General features: G+C 35.4%; 1 protein-coding gene across 4 annotated transcripts in view; it reads left to right on the top strand.

Moving 5' to 3' along the window:
- PTPRQ (protein tyrosine phosphatase receptor type Q) overlaps nt 1–17,082 on the top strand; it is a 135,990-nt gene that overhangs the window by 84,145 nt on the left and 34,763 nt on the right. For all 4 annotated transcript variants that reach the window (XR_014694410.1, XM_084523870.1, XM_084523869.1 and 1 more), the window contains exons 43-48: nt 2,277–2,609; nt 9,345–9,466; nt 12,035–12,221; nt 14,299–14,543; nt 15,462–15,528; nt 16,068–16,226. Coding sequence is in view for 3 of the 4 variants with exons in the window: in XM_084523870.1 (XP_084379996.1) it covers nt 2,277–2,609; nt 9,345–9,466; nt 12,035–12,221; nt 14,299–14,543; nt 15,462–15,528; nt 16,068–16,226 (1,113 nt within the window). In the remaining variant the exon portion in view is untranslated. The remainder of the gene's footprint in view (nt 1–2,276; nt 2,610–9,344; nt 9,467–12,034; nt 12,222–14,298; nt 14,544–15,461; nt 15,529–16,067; nt 16,227–17,082) is intronic.

Raw genomic sequence — 17,082 nt, 5'->3', positions numbered from 1 at the left:
GTAATCAAAAGAGTAATCTCTTCTGACTGAGGAGGAGGATGAAATTTTCTTAAATTATCTTAATTTGGATCTGATCTGATGTCTTTGAATATCTGACTCTTGATTTTTCACTTCCTGGAATGTATAGCATTGGGTCTTAAATATATTTTAATTCAAGTTCAGGGTAAGACTTGGTGATAACTTTTATTTCAGACAAATGACTTCATCCATTCTATATCAAATTTTATTGCCATCATAATGGAGTGTGTACAATTAATATTCTCTGTTATTGAACATTTCTGTGCCTTTATCTTCCAACAACTAGTGGATAAACTAAACCTTTCCATGTAATTTGCATAAGTAGAAAATATAGTTTATAGAACTATTAAGAAAATATTGCAGTGTTTATGTCTCTTCCAAAGTGAATAAATTGAATATTGCCTCTCCAAAATTGTGATTAAGCAAAAAGGTTTCTACCTGGTTTTATTTACTACTTCCTGTACTTTGCTTCTCTACATGCTAATAACAACAGAGCAAAACAATTTTGATTTTGATATTATGGAGCATTATGATGAAAGTTGGCAGTGACAGAGACTTTTTTTGACAGTTAGCTTTTGGTCTGTGTCTACTTAGTAGGCTGCTCAGTAGGCTGGGAGCGTCTGGGGCTACTATGCGCTGTGACAGAGTAAGTCCCCACAGCTACTGTGTCTGCCCTCTGTCCTGCAGGCTCCACCTTCTTTGGGCTCATTTGAAGGGGTTTGGATTTCTCAACTTTTTCATTGTTAGAGCTTGGTTTGACTCTGAATCTACATCTCTTTCTTGTTAAATATTCACATTTAGTGACGAGGCTTCAGCTTGTTACATTATGATGATGTTTTGTGAACAAATGGTTGTGGATGGAAGCTGAGGTCAGACATTACCATAAGGCTGAAAAAAAACAAAAACAAAACAAAACAAAACAACAAAAAAAAAACTTTTCTCTTTCTTCCCCAGTAACATGGGCTTTGGATCCTTTTATTCTTTATGTAAGCCTTGGGGCTTCTTCAGTTTCAGTTTGAGGATATATCATGTGTTTTCTTTTACCAGAGATACTTCTTCCCCCCCAAAAGGCTAAAGCACTCTTTAAAGCTAAGTGTGCAAAATGATTTCTGAGCTGATTTCTCTGCACAGTTTTTGCCATAGAGTATTAGTATTATCTTACAGAGGGTCTTAGAGATAATATTAGCTTACTGTATGACTATTTGATATAGCACAAAACCATATGTTGCATCCAGTCTGCAAGAGCTGAGAGTACACTGTTGTCTTAATATAGATATGGATAAATGTATGTGTGTGTATCTATACCCTACTTCTGTCTCCATGCACATGAATATAAATCTGTGCATACCCATGTATACATATGCATTTAAATACATGGAAGCAAACTTAATGGGAAGTTAGTTTGTTTTTTGCCTTGTAGCACTGTGTTATTTAATTGTTCCTTCTTTTTTTAAAAATATATATTTTTTATTTTTTATTTTTAGTTTACTGAACAATTTATAAAACAGCTACATTATGTATGTATTGATACTTTTCATTCAGAAGGTGAAATAGGACTCAAAATGAAACCTGGAGGTGTTGTTTGAGGACTTCATGTGTTACAAAGAAAGAGGGTTATAAATGAGTATTTCTAAGTGAGAGGTGAGGAATCTCAGTTAGCAAGAGCAGTAAGATGCTGTGGGTAGGTCAAAAATAACTTCGCTTGATGCTCCCTCCACAAGTTGAGACATAACCCCAAATGTAGTAACAGCAATGTCACACCTCTCAAAGCTTGCCTTGCATGCCACATTTAAAAGTATTTGCCTTTTTCAAAAGCTATAGTACACGTTTCCCATCTATATATGTTTGGTGTAGGTTACACCAATGGAATTGCTCCTTATTAACTATAGGAACTTGAATCTTGTTCACCAGTTGTGCTTATTAAAATATTTTAAAAACACTGGTTAAAAGGGTTATAGTTGAAAAAAAAAAAAATCATTCAAATGAAGATATCATATAATCATAGAATATTCTGAGTTGGAAGAAAACCACAAGGATCACTGAGTCCAACTCCTGGCTCTACACAGGACCACCAAAAATCAGACCCGATGTCTGAGAGCCTTGTCCAAGCACTACTTGAACTCCAGCAGCTTGATGCCATGACCATTTCTCTGGCAATCCTGTTCCAGACTATACTCTTGGTAGAGAAATTTTTCCTAACATCCAGCCTAAACCTCCCCTGTCCCTGTTGTATATCTTACACGTGTTTTAATTTGTAGTTCCTAGTGCTCCCAGGGATATTGTTTTTTCCAATGTGCAATCAACAAGTGTGACCTTGAACTGGCGATCACCAAAATCTATCTTTGGCTACTTTCAAAACTACAAGATTACCACACAGCTACAGTCCATCCACTGCAGCAACTGGGAAATTAAGGAATGTATTGAATATGAGATGCACCAATATTTATATGAAAACATGGTGGATGACAAGATAGAAGAGACTGTGTATGGACTAAAAAAATACAGATGGTACAGATTTGCAGTTGCTGCCAGTACGAATGTTGGTTATGGCAGTTCTTCACCTTGGATTTCTACACAAACACTTCCTGGCTGTAAGTAAGGATGTTTGTCATATGTAATATTGCTCTTACAATATGTATAACAATGTGGTCATGTAAATAATCAAGAACACTTATTAGAAGTTATTTCTTCATAGACCTGTAATACTGGTTTTCTTGCAACTCTTCAAGTACAAAATATGATTTTAATCATTTGGTAGGTATGTGTTCTTCACACTACTTCAGATTTTAATACCTTTTACTTGCTATATTATATATACTGTTTGCTCATCAGCAATTTCATTTCTCAGCCCTCGTCTGCCTCTAGAGTTGGTAAATCTGATTTTTTTCTACTTTGGGTTGATATGCTGTTTTCAATTCATCTTCATATGTGGGAATGAAGTTATTCATTATTAAGTAAGTGGGAACGAAATAACACTTTTCTGAAGTTCTGCTGTACATTCCTGTCAGAATAATATAAAGAGTATTTTCAGAGGAATTCAGATTTCTTTTCAATACCATTGTCTACCTAACGAGATTGCAGATCAGAGTAGCCATGGGGCTGACATGCCTCAGCTGAGGTTTCAGTTTCCAGAGAGGAGTTAATTGTCACAGATATGTTGTCACTAGATATTTGAGACAAAAGGACATGAAACATAAATTATTTAGGTCGTTGACATGGGGACATATAACCTTTCCTACCAGTCCACAGCCTGCCTAGGTCAGAGCACATTTGAGATCTGGCCTTTGGTCTGTGTGGAGCAAAAGAGAACCACCGTGAGTGGCCCGACTAAATCATAGCTCCTTCACTCCATTCCTCTTTCACTTAGTAATCTTAGTAGAGACCAAAGAATTAAATAGCTGTGTACCAAGGACTATTCAGTGGTCTACCAACTTACTTTGTTCTGTTCATGTTTTAACAATCATGTGATCTGAATGCAGAAAGCTTTTTTAAGCTTGCATTCATTTAAGCTTTTTTTTTCACCATAAAAGTGAACTTCACAACAACCCATTTTTCATACAGAGCGCAGAAGCAGTCCTTTGGACTGAAAAGTACTGCAATCAGCTATGGAGTCATTCTCATGTGTGCTGATTCTTTGTCCAGTGTTTTTGGAGGGATGTAAATAAATACAATATTATAAACGAAAGTTAAAACAAACAAACAAAACAAACAAAAAAAAATCATATGACTCCAGATGGAACAAAAAAAATAGCTAACAGAAGCTGTGCAACTTGTGAGCCAGAAGTTCTGAGAGATTTTGTACTATTAGATAGATCTCAGCTGCTGAGGTGTCATGGAATGAACCACAGAATGGTTTGGGTTGGAAGGGACCTTAAAGACCATCTGGTTCCAACGCTCCTGCCATGGGAAAGGACACCTCCCTCAAGATCAGATTGCTGTAAGCCCCATCCAGCCTGGCTTTGAACACTTCCAGGGATGGGGCATCCACAGTTTCTCTGGGCAACCTGTGCCAGTGCCTCACCACTCTTTGAAAGAAGAATTTCTTCCTAATGCCTAATCTAAATCTAGCTTTTTCAGTTCAGAGCCATTAGCTCCTGTCCTATCACTACATGAGCTTTTAAAAAGTTCCTCCCCAGCTTTCCTGTAGGCCCCCTTTAAGTACTGGAAGGCCACTATAAGGTCTCCCTGGAGCCTTCTCTTCTCCAGGCTGAACATCCCCAGCTCTCTCCACCTGTCCCCAAAGGAGCTGATCCAGCCCCCTGAGCATCCTTGTGGCCCTCCTGTGGACTCAGTCCAACAGGTCCATGTCCATGCGAATACTTTTCTTCCAAAAAATATTGCTGAACTTAGGAAAGGTAGGGATTTAAAGCAGACAGAGAGGCAGATAATCAAAACATACGCGATCACATAAAGATAGGATCATCTTTATGATTTCCTGTCCAGACAGTGCCAGTTTGGTTTATAATAATTAGTTTATAATAATTAGTTTAGTTTCTTATCAGTCTCACTGAGGAGTTGGAAGTTAAAAGCAGAAAAGCCTCACTTGACTGCGCAAACCATTTCCATGCGGATGCAGTGTTCTCAGCACTAGGTTTCCAGTGTGCTCTATTAGCCTGTTTAAAAACATTTCTAGAAATTAAGTTCCACCAGCCCAGATGTGAGTGGCCCCTGGCCTGTGTCTGTAGTGGGAGAAGAGAGCAGCAACACATTACCTGTGAACTAAATCAATGACACATAGAGAGATGAACTGCCTATAAAACATACTGCCCCAGAGTCAAGGGAGCATGGGCAGTATTCCAGATATGTCTGGGTGCTGGTCTTTTTCCTGGGGCAATGGCAATCAGCTGAGGAGGAAAAAAGAGGAACAAGGCATGTCACAGCTGGGTAGCCAGCTGGCAGCTTCAGCAGCGCCAAGACCCTCCCTGAGCAGTGGTTGGACTTCGTGAAAGGCAAGTTTCGAACTACCTGACCTTATGCACCCCACAGACTCATCTGTAAAAGTATCATTAAATAGACTAAGAAATTTTACTTCTTTTTCCTTTGCAAAGGTTAGAGAAGTAGCAGAGAAGAGAAGTTTGGGGAGTGAACAAAAAAAATCTTGCCCAGTGTTCTGGGAAGCCCTGTAGAGTGCATCCACAGAACAGGTGTAGCTCCCCCTCTCCTCTCTCTCTGTAGCTCCCCCTGTACTCTCCCTCATGGACTGAGCCAAGCATCCCCTGGATTAGTCTGCTGGTACCCAGCCAATATACATGGTCTGTTAGGGCTTAAGGGTGCTTAGATGCTATGTAAAATAGCCTGAGTACTTAGCCCCTAAAATCAATGGGAGTTGTGTTTGCAGATTTGAGGGCAGAAGTTAGCCACCATTCTGATTTTATAGAAATGCCTCTGTAAGACATTGCTTCCAAAAAAAAAAAAATCACAAACAAACAAACCACACACGTTACCTTGGTTCTGAAATAATACTCAAATGATTTTGCTTCAGAAATAATTGGGAACTCAGAATTTTTTTGTTTTTCTCAAGCCTATAGTTATATTCAGGAATATACGACATTTAAGCAAAAAACTGTTAGACTTGGTTCCAAGAATATAAAGAGATGAAATATTGACAACAACAACAAAAAAATACATAACAGAAACTGTAAAAATATTCTTTACATTTTCAAGTGTTGAGTATTGGACTGTTGTGCTACAGCAGCAAAAGCTAATAATTGTTAATATCCAATGACAAAGGTGAAGATCTTTAATTCTTTATTTCAGTTGTTCATTATGAAGGTAAACTTAAGGCTAATGGAATTATTTTTAAGATTCTTCAACTCATTATCACGTTTCAAACAAAAAATAATGGCAGCCTTCTGTACTGAAGGAAGTTATAGTGTTATGCCATGGAAAATGTTACAGGTTATGCGGTACAGTCCAGTTCTCACAGTCAGATAAACTATTCAGTCTTCTGTCTTGCAGATTATTCTCACAGGAACTGTCCTACTGCCTCATAAACTAGTTTGATGGCACTGTTATTGCTTAGCTGATGGATTACCTAAGAGCCAAATCTACTTTGCAAGATGAAATATTTTCAACATAACTTAGATTTATATAGTTACCAGTACAGAAGATCATAGTGCTGTGTCACAGTAAGGGAAAGGGCAACAAATGTTTTCCATAGCTAAGGAAACTTTGTTCCCTCATGCCTGCGCTTCCACTAAGTTTCATTTTTGTATTTATAAGAATAAGATTGGCTGAATTCATACTTTCTAAGAGACAAATCACTTTGAAGGATGGATGTTAAGGCTGGTAAACGAAGGACAGTGAGATCATTGAACTTATTTTGGATCTCATACAGTTACACAATGCAATGCTTTTTGGTAAACTTCCAAGTCTCCTAATGCCAGGATATACTGAGATACAAGGGAAAATCCCAGATGTTAGAATGTCCCATGAAGGATAGAACAAAGATGCATGGGGCAGAGAGTTATGCTACCTTCTTTCCCAATCCCTGCTGATACCCAGTTGCTTGGTACACTTCAAAAAATATTTCTGTGTGGTGAAAAGCTTTGGCTGTATACCAGATAGATTTTGCCTGGGAGAATTTGGTTTTCTGTGTTCCTTTCATTCTCTCAGAACACAATATTGGAGAGTAAGTATGGTCTAGTATAAGATATAAATGTTTCAATTTATGTAAAAGTAACCTAGGTAATTATAAAATGATATAAATTAGCCTCACACTTAAATTTTGTTGGGAAAAAGGGCTGGTCTTAGCCAAACTGGCAAACATGAATTCATGAATTTCTGTTAGAAGATTGGACTATTCAGACTTATTTTTGAGGGTTATCCTAAATGATGGGCTATCCAGACTTATGTTTAAGCTAACACACTTAACTGCTGCCTTAGCATCAGGACACAGATGGATGGGAAAGATGACCCTGACCTCCATAAGACCCACATTCCTCTGCAAGGATAGAAGCATGATAATCAGGAAATGATGGTTATTAGTTACAGAAAATGCATTATTGTGAAAACCAGGAGAAAAGTGCTTATGAGAGGAAGTGATTGGATTATGGCGGAATGAGAGAATAAGTCTAGGTCATTTCTACTGAGTAAATTGCTGTGATTTATAAGAGAAAGGGTATAGTGATATCATGGACTTGTATTGACTGGATTCATTTCACAAACAAACCTAAATCAGAATATGGCAGCTACCTACTGAAGCAAAACATTTTTTAGAAAGATGGTTTTTGTAAAACATGAGGCACTTCAGACACATTTCGTTTGCTAGTTGCCTAAGTATGTAGCTTATTTCAGAAAATATTTAATTTTAGTATCATTCAGTTGATGTCTGATATATTACTTTTAATGATGAAAATAAATCAGGTATTAATGCTTACGTGTATTTTAGATCAGTGCCCTAAGTACAGTATGCTCAATTAGAATTTTCTTGAAAGTATCTCAAAATGTGTCAAATAGAACATGCATATGGAAATAAAATAATTCAGATTGGATAATTTGTACATTACGTTATGCTTAAAGTCATTTCATGCCATCATCATCTAATGAATAAGTGTAAATTGGCTTTGGGGGAAAAAAAGGAAAAAAAAAAAAAAAAAAAAAAGAAAGAAAGATTAAACACTCCATTAATGCTATAAAAGAGTAATGGAAGTTTATCTATGGAAACTAGGTAGGTTTGGAAACGAACAAAGGCTTGAGAAACTATATAAAGTTTTATACTGTTTTTAAGAAAGTTCAGTTGGAGATGAAGATACGAGCACTACCACAGTTACTGAAAGCACTATTCACAGTAAAAGTCACTGTTTGAACAAGTCTCATATGTATTACCTGAAAAGTAACCTTAATTTGCTCTAATTCTATTTTTTAGGGGAGCAGTGTTTTCACCACCCCTTATGTACTTTCATACATAGTTCACTCAGTTACAGTCTTCATTCAGTTGTTTGATCCTATTCATTATTTTAGAGGACTGCTTCCAATGGCTGAATTTGATCCTTCCTACAAAGTCTAGTATATTCCTGCTAATCCCGGCACACAACTCTACCTCCTATATCCAATATCCTGAACTCTTCACAGCACCTTCTCAACTCCCAGTTTTTCCCATTTTATTCTGCCAACATGGTGCAAAATGTGCACCTTCACAGTGCAAAATCTCTCCTCGTGAGGCTTCACAACTAATTTCAATAGTTACATAACTTCTGTGCTATTTTTCATTTTCCTAATATTTTCTACCTGACAAGCTAAGTAACTTTGTATACACTAAAATTTTCCTCATAAAACTCTCTGACAGACTGTTTGCTGATATGTGTTAATCACTGTTGTAATTTTTTTTCAGGTAGATTAAAAAAAAAAAAAAAAAAAAAAGCACCATGAAGCCAAGGAATTATGTACAAATCTGTTGTGCCTTCTATAACACACTGTTCACTGGTATATGTCACAGTTGTCTTTTTTGTAGTAGACAAAAAAAGAAGGCACCATGGAGCAAATTTATGGCATTATATACAAATCTGTTGTCCATTGTATTCCAAATTTTAGCTTCCCCAAATTTACCACAGGCATTGAGAAAAAGTAATGCCACTTACTCTGAGAGTTTCTGTATTGTTATATGAATTCAAGAACATAATAAATTTATCATTTATGAGTAAGAAATAACTAGGTGAATTCACATATCACCGTGACAAAGAAAATTTTAGGAAATGCTATTTTTTAATGTGATCATTCTTCCCTTCTTACAATTCCTGCTAGTTTTTGGTATGTATTTTCCAGAGTTTCTCAACATGTTAAGAGTAAGTGAAAATGAAACCTAGATTTTTTTTTCTGTATATATTTTTTGAACCAGTACTGTCCAACATTGTTGGAAATCTTTTCCAGCTTGCAGAAGACCTTGTATTTTGATAATTTCTTGTTCTTTGCATGATTAGTCTGACATAAACTTTCTCCTGTATATTATGCATGCCTTTTCATGTAAATAGCTATATATATATATTGTTTGTGATGCAAAATGCATGTAATCAACCTGTAATTAAAAAAAAAAAGACAACAAAAAAACCCTGTAGTTTCCAGTTACAATGATGTTGTAGACATTTAAGACACTATAAATGCTGTGATATGTTTAACAAAAGCTGTGTTTCTAAATCCCAGTGTATACTTCATAAATGAGAACAAATATATATATATATATATAATTATTTAAGCAGTCTACAATCGTAAAATTGTGAAAAAGTTTTATTTTCAAATAGAAAAATAATCTCTACTGGCTGCTAAAATTGCTGGTTTATTTGTTGTGAACTTCTCTGGCTGTGATTCACATAAGCATTTTTTTTCTGTAGCTCCAGATGGTCCTCCAGAAAATGTGACGGTGTTAGCTACATCTCCTCACAGTATTAATATCAGCTGGAGTGAACCTGTCATCATTACTGGACCAACATGCTATCTTATAGACATTGCCTCAGTAAGACAACTCTGTTCAACTTTTTATAATAATACAGATGCTTAGTGATATAAAAACTCACAACAATTTATTTTTTTTTTTTAATGGAAGTTATAGCATAGACATAAACTGGAGTGAAAAATTATATGACTGAAGCATCCATTTTCACATCAACTCCAAAAAAGAATTCATTACACATTTATAAATTTCTTAATGGGAGATAGATTAATTAATTGATATGAAAGAATGTGTGCTAATAGATCTTGCACAATAAAGGTTTAGCTATAATTGTATGCAGCAAAACAATAGCTGAGCTTTGCAGAGGTGTACCTTCTTCCAACAATAATGATATTGTTTACCAGTAAAAATGATAATGACATATTTAATCCAAAGAAAAAGGTCATTGTCATAATTTTACAGATGAGTGAAGAGCCTAGCAATCAGAATTGACTTGTACAAAGTTACACAGTGCATCAGAGGGCCAATTTTAAAGTCAAACCAGATTTTTCACTTTCCACTTGGTGCTCTGTCCATCAAATTAACTGTATTTTGGTAGCACAGCAATAACACTTCTTTCTTCTTGATCTTTATAAGCAAAAAAAGCATAAGAGAAAATCTCTAATGGCCTTTTTGTTTTCATCCTGTACTGCCCTTAAAACAACCATTAATAAACCACAAGTTGTTTTTGTTTTTAAAAAGTAGTACTTTTTTGCCTGAGAGTATTTCAAGTAAGCCATTTTATCTTCAGGGATTCCTTGTTACCTGATGTTATCTTTCTAATGATCAATAGCTACAGGTGTTGGTTCTGTAGATAATTCTCTTAATAGACAAATCTGCTACTTCCTAAAGGCCAATATACCTGTCACAATATGTTTGCAATGAAAATTTGGATGTATGTTTTATTTTCCCAATGAGAATTTTGTGAAGACTCCAAATTCCACAAAATTCTGTATGTACAAACTCATTCATTTTAGTTCTCAACTGAGTGTTTTTAAGGATTTACAAAAATTGGCTCACAGAACAGAATAATTTCAGATTTCTACTCTGACATATTTATTCTTAAAAGGCCTTAATTAGGCCTTATTTTTTAATAATGTATTTGGATTTTATAAGGCAAATGGAACCAAACCATACAACTTTAGAAAGAATATAAATATAATGATGCATTGTTGTGATTGTATTTTAGCTCTGGTATAAATATTTATATGCCAAATTTTTGATAGTCAGATAGGAAAAGCCCTTGATGGCCATCCCAGGAAATGAATGTCTGTTAAGTCCATCAGAAAGTTTAGTTCAGGTTAATTCTCAGTGGGGATAGATGCATATCTGTCAAATAAAAGGTATGATTGAACTATTCTAATGTTTTAGCAGCTGTGTTTAATACAGATTGCATCCAGTGGGAAAACTACTGTACAGCTTCCTAATCCTCTTTTCAAATAACATACTGAAGAAACAATAATGAAAACATCATTAACTGAAGTAGTGGGAATAGACATAAAAAGAATTTTGAAAATGATACTTGATCATACGCTAGAAAAAAAAAAAAACAAACATATTTTATCTTTCTCCTTTTTTTAACTTAAGATTAGATTGGATATAAAGCTCAACATTGTATATTTTTCTACAGAACTACAGATTACTTTAGATGTAGGGATCTCAATAAGTAATCTTGTGCATATACTTGCTGTAATGCAGAAACAAGCATACCTGGAATCTTCCTGACAGGCAATTCATTATCTTGTTCTTAAAAATGTCCAGTGTGGAAAGCTGCTCAACAACCTTCCATAGATTATTCTTAGATTAATTTTTATTAATTTTATTTAATTTATTTAATTTAATTTATTTATTCATGTATTGTTTTTAACTAACATTACAGTCACATCCTTAGTTATATGGTTAGGTATATTGTTGCAATTTTTGTAATATTTAATAATTATCTTTTTTAGTGAAAATATCATTTTTATTTGTATTTTCTCAAACACCAAAACCAATGGATTATCCTCAGTTCAGTAACATCCTTCTTATATTTTGAAGTTATTACTGTCTTCTGCCACCTTTCCCTTTCTAGATTAATCCCCAATTATTTAAACCTTCCAGCTCTTCTTGTGATAGAATTACCCCATTCTACTGTCTTAGTAGTAGTGTTGTTATTAATGAATCCCAAGAAGAATTGCTTTCTCTGTGGTGCTATCAACATCATACATTGCTACCCAATTTTCTTTTTGTTTTTGTATTCCAAATCATTTAAAACTATATAGCCGATCATCTTCTGGATCTCTGCCTAGTTTGTTTCCCATTTCAGATTAGTACTGCTCTCTTGACCCACTGTCTGCCAATTGGTCTATGTTTGCTCCGTGGAAGAGGGCACCAATTTCCTTCCAACCCATTACATCCATATTACACAAAGTGTTTAAGAACCAACATGAGTGGGGTGGGTGTATACCCCCTTGTGCAGCTTTCTAGCTGTGCAGCGGTTAGGAAAGGAGTGAGATACAAGTTAAATATGGTGTTCAAATAGTAATACCCTGCTGTTGGCTGTTTGAAATCTTGTAAATATTTTATTATATTTTTTTAATTATTATTTTGCAGGTAGATAATGACAATTATAAAGCCCAGTTTCTGAAGACAAATGATGAGGGTAAAATCCTAGAAATTTCTGATTTGAAGGCATTTACAAGATATTCTGTAGTAATCATTGCCTTTACGGGTGACGTTAATGCTGCAGCCATTGAAGGCAAGGCTAGTTCTCCAGTAATTGTATCCACTTTTGAAGCAGGTTTGTATTTTTCTCCACTTCATCTGGATCAAAGTTTGCTGTTTTTCTTTCATCTGATAAATGACAGTTTTGAAGAAATGGTGTGTTTTTAATGCAGATTTGTTCTCACAATATTTTTTTCTTTAATGTTTAGAAGGTGCCAATCAGCAAGAAAACTATGGTGATAATAAATAATAAGATTTACCTTTAAGTGATTTGGATCACACTGCTTATAAATGGCACCTGTACTGACCTTAGGACATAATTTGTGTATTATTAGTGGAAGGAGGTTGGTAGCCCAAAAGTGCTGTGCTAAAGTCAGCTGTACATTTTCAAAACAATCTGGAGAAGGAGGTAGATATTAAGGTGAAAAACCTGCTGATGCTATTAAGTTTTTCAGAGAAATATAATTGAGCACTGAATGTGAGGAACTATATGAGGAGTCATGACACCAAGAGGCTTTACAGTAAAGTAGACAACATTTGCTTAGGAAAATATAAACATGTACATGGGAAAGATATAGTTCTATCTTAATATACATAGTTCCTGGTTGTGCTCCATCTGTTACTTCTGCAAGTTTTGAGTGGTTCACTAAGGATATTTTAAAAAAAAATCTGAAAAAAACATTGAAGTTTTGTTTCATTCAAACTAATTATCAACTCCATCTAAAGTACAATTTCCTTATCTATAGTGAGGTTAGCCCCAAGTCAACCAGTTTATCTATATATTCAAATTAATTTCAGATTAGCATATACTACATAGTGATTGTATTTATCATTTATCTTTCCTTCCATGTATGAAAATCTAATGTCCCTAGTGTTAGGATAAGTGTGTGCATATATGTAAATATATATATAATGCCTTTAATATGACAAATTCTAAGGTTTTCATGACCTGTTTATATCCCCAGGGATTTTTATTGTGGAAAAATGAATGAAGATTAAATATTTTGGTATCTGAGTCTGTCTTGTGAGCTATCTTTTTTGGTTTGTGAGCCACCTTTTTTGGTAGCCTTTTCCTTCATGTGAAAGTGTGATACACTAGAAGGTTGGGTAACCACAATGAAGAACAGTTGTTTTTTCCATCTCATCTCATCTGGTTTGCATAGTCTAGCACACAGTTGAGTATCTGAGGAAGACAGGACTAATTTACATAGACTTTACTCCTCCAGAGAAATCTGAGTTATTATATATTGGCTAGGGTAAAAATAATAAAAAAAAATAAAAAAATAAAAATTAAAAAAAAAAAAAAGGAATATTGACAACTGCATCTAAATCCTTGTCTGAGGGAATGTTTTTACTCTCAGTTACTTCATTTCACTGTTTAGAGGTCATGCTACATATTTGTCTGCTCAGGTAGAGCAGTAAATATTCAGCTGCCTGGAAAGAATGTTACAGCCTTTTTCTTTCAGACAGAGACATTGGGAAAATGATTTATACCTCTGCTGTCTTGACAATAAACTACTGGAATAAAAGTTTGACAAATAACTGTCTTTGGCAAAAGTTCATGTTGTGTTTGTGTGGTTGTTGGCTTCTGATACAATTTTGGACAGAAGCAGAAACACTTGTTTGACCCATTGTAATTTCCTGCATATGTCTGGGCATCAGCTAGTGGAAAACTTTTTTCTTAGAGTTAGCTGTGATAAGCATGGTGGTTTGTTTATATGTTGGGAGGGAGCTCACTGTTGAGGGAAGGCTTTCAAGAAAGGATACTCAAGACTAACACTTGCTTCTTGCGTGTCAACCCATGAGAGGATTTGTTTACCTCAGGATATATTTCAAGGTACAGTGGTGCCTTTAGGCTCTCTGAGTAGAAAATCAGAAGAAACTTTTCTGAGTAGAAACTAATGAGGGTTATCTAACAATTATTTTTAATATTTATAGCATTAAATGCTATCATCAAGAATAATACTTAAATTTAACTTTCATTTGTCTTTGTAAATATTTACGTAAGTAATAAAATTGAGATTTTTTGGTAAAAGCAGAAAATACAAATGAAATATAGATAATGTGAAAGTATAATTTGTAATTTTTCAGGTTTTACTCTAATAGTCATAGTAGTGAACTGATTTAAGTGGATCACTAAATGTCTGTTTCAGTGCCTGAAGACTCACCTAACAACATAACATTTCAGAAGATACCTGATGAGGTAACAAAGTTCCAAGTGACATTTGTGCCGCCATCTGAACCAAATGGGAATATTCAGGTGTATCAAGCTATGGTGTACAATGAAGATGACCCTGCTGCTATCCAGATCCACAACCTTAGTGTCATTGATAAAACAGATCAGTCGGTCACTGCGATGATAGAAGGACTGAAAGGAGGACATACCTATAATGTCAGCGTAAGAATTAATACTTTTTCTTTGGTGTGATTGAGAGATTAGCCTGGATACGGAACACAAAACTAAGCCAAATCAAAACTGTCATACAGAGAATGTTAGCTGGGTTGTGAAGAATGTGAAGTCTGAGGAAAGGGGGGAACAATGAGGAGGAATGAATGGCAGCCCAAAACATCACTAGTGGTAGCTGTGCACAAGTTCATGTCCTACTGAAGCAGCCTGTGAAGCATTGTCACGGGCACAAGACTAAATTTCTCTCTTAATTCCAGCACTTGCATTGCAAATTTGGTTCAGATGAAAGGTCCAGTTCTGCAAGGGGAGCTTACTAGAAGAATATGCTTGTAGTTATATAATCACAGAATGGTTTGGGTTGCAAGGGACCTTAAAGGTCATCTACTTCCAAACATTCTGCCATGGGCAGGGACACTTCCCATCAGACCAGGTTGCTCAAAACCCCATCTAACCTGGCCTTGAACACTTCCAGGAATGGGGCATCCACAGTTTCTCTGGGAAACCTGTTCCAGTGCCTCCCCACCCTTTGAGTAAAGAATTTCTTCCTAATATCTAACCTAAACCTACCCTCTTTCAGCTTAAAACTGTTACCCTTTTTCCTGTCACTGTACTCCCTGACAGAGTCCCTTTCTATGTGAAAGAATCCTTTCATATAATCAGAGAATCATACATGAGAGGTGACAACAGAACTGTTCAAGTAGGTTTCTTTTTCTCCTTTTTGTAAGAGCTACATTACAAGTGATAAAGGATTACTGTACTTAGGATTGTAAAGAAATATGAGGTAAAATCTATCAAAGTGTGAATGACGTAAAAGGAGTGTTTCAGCATTCATTGTTGCTTCAGATATATCTAGATTTGGATGATTTGAAGCTAGTACAAATACTCATTAACAAGTGTTTTTTTTTTAAGGTGTATGCAATTAATGGTGCTGGTGCAGGACCAAAAATTCAATTGAAAATAACCATGGATATCAAAGGTATATCTCAAAAAGTGCACTTTTTCTGACATCTCTATAAATGCTGAAGAAATTGCTTTTCTACCTGTGACTACATAGTTGTGTGCCGTTGTGTACTTTTAGAGGAAGTAGGAATGGGAGCACATAACTGATAGCCTGGAATTGCAGTGCTCAGTTTTGCTATGTGTCACTAATCATTTGCTAAACCATGTGCAGCACAGCAAAGCAGGCATATTTTAGTTACCATCAGCAAACAGCTTAGAAGAATATAATGGAGGTATAGCTAGGTATACGGTGTCATATTCATGAATATAAATACAGTTTTTGGCTGAAATTCCTCTGAAAATCTAAGACAATGTTTTTATTTTTTTTTAATGGAAAACTGATATGCAGAGGCATTTAAGAGAATACAGTTTTTTGAGGCTTAGAGCATGAATAAAGACATTAAATTGTCCCTGAAAATATGGCGATGATTTGTCTTCCATAACACAGCCATGTGCCTGAACAAAGTACTTGCAGTGTAAAACAAAACTCTGTGGTATATCTTTGTTTAAAAACAGAACCACCGCAGCCCAAAAAGAAACCAGCACCTGTTTATGATACCAATGGGGCCTTACTTGTCACAGCCACAACAATTACAATCAGAATGCCAATTTGCTATTACAGTGATGATCATGGACCTATCAAGAAGATACAGGTTCTTGTTGCGGAAGCTGGAGGTAGAATTTTATATATTCTCTTGAAAATTGTTTTCTGTTTTTTACAGATTTATTTTCAGCTTTTTTGGGGGGGGAGGGGGGTTGCCAGAAACTTGTCAGAAAACAGCTGACAAAATTACTTTAGCTGTGACAGCAGTACTAACAGCAAAGAGTCTTCCACAATACCTGTAGCCTGAGTTTTGAGAACACTTGCCAATGAAGCCCTACTGTTATCATTATATTTTCTTTATATTTTCTTCATCTTCTTGAAGAAATAAACACATTTAGCTTTTGTGAAGGATGAATAAATATAATACTTTTTTTTTTCAAGTTTTTTTTTCTATTGCTATTAGTGTTGCCTGTAAAAGAATGCAGTCATGTGCAGTTGATATTTCCATTTCATAATGGGGGCAGAGGGATTTATATAAATCCCTTCTGTAGACTGTGGGGTTAGAATGCGTATTCCCTTGTATGGGCTGATGAACACTTACGCATGTGACCAGTCTCATGATACTCTTTTGAGTAATTGCCTACCAATGTGTGTGGGAGTTTCATGAGTGGACATCATACGGTCAGGCTTACTTTACCTAAGAAGGAAAAATTCCAGGTATTTACTTTGCTTGGTTTGCTATCTTTAAAAGCGTGGAGGTAAAGTATTCACATGAAGTGGTACAGTCTCTCACCTTTTTCTGAATGATGTATTTCAGCACTAATCCTAGAGACATTTACTTCATAGCTATTTCTGTGAAGTTTCTCTTGAACTGAACTAAATACCATGTTAAGAGATATTTTGAAGATATTTCTCCTGTCAGAGTTGCTCAGTACTGACCAAAAGTAGTCATTTCATTTATGAAACTGTATTTAGAGTAAACAATTC

The sequence above is a fragment of the Aythya ferina genome (genome assembly GCF_964211825.1).
Source record: "Aythya ferina genome assembly, chromosome: 1".
Lineage (NCBI taxonomy): Eukaryota > Metazoa > Chordata > Aves > Anseriformes > Anatidae > Aythya > Aythya ferina.
The sequence above is the reverse complement of the archived record's forward strand: the minus strand, read 5'-3'. Positions and strand labels throughout refer to the sequence as shown.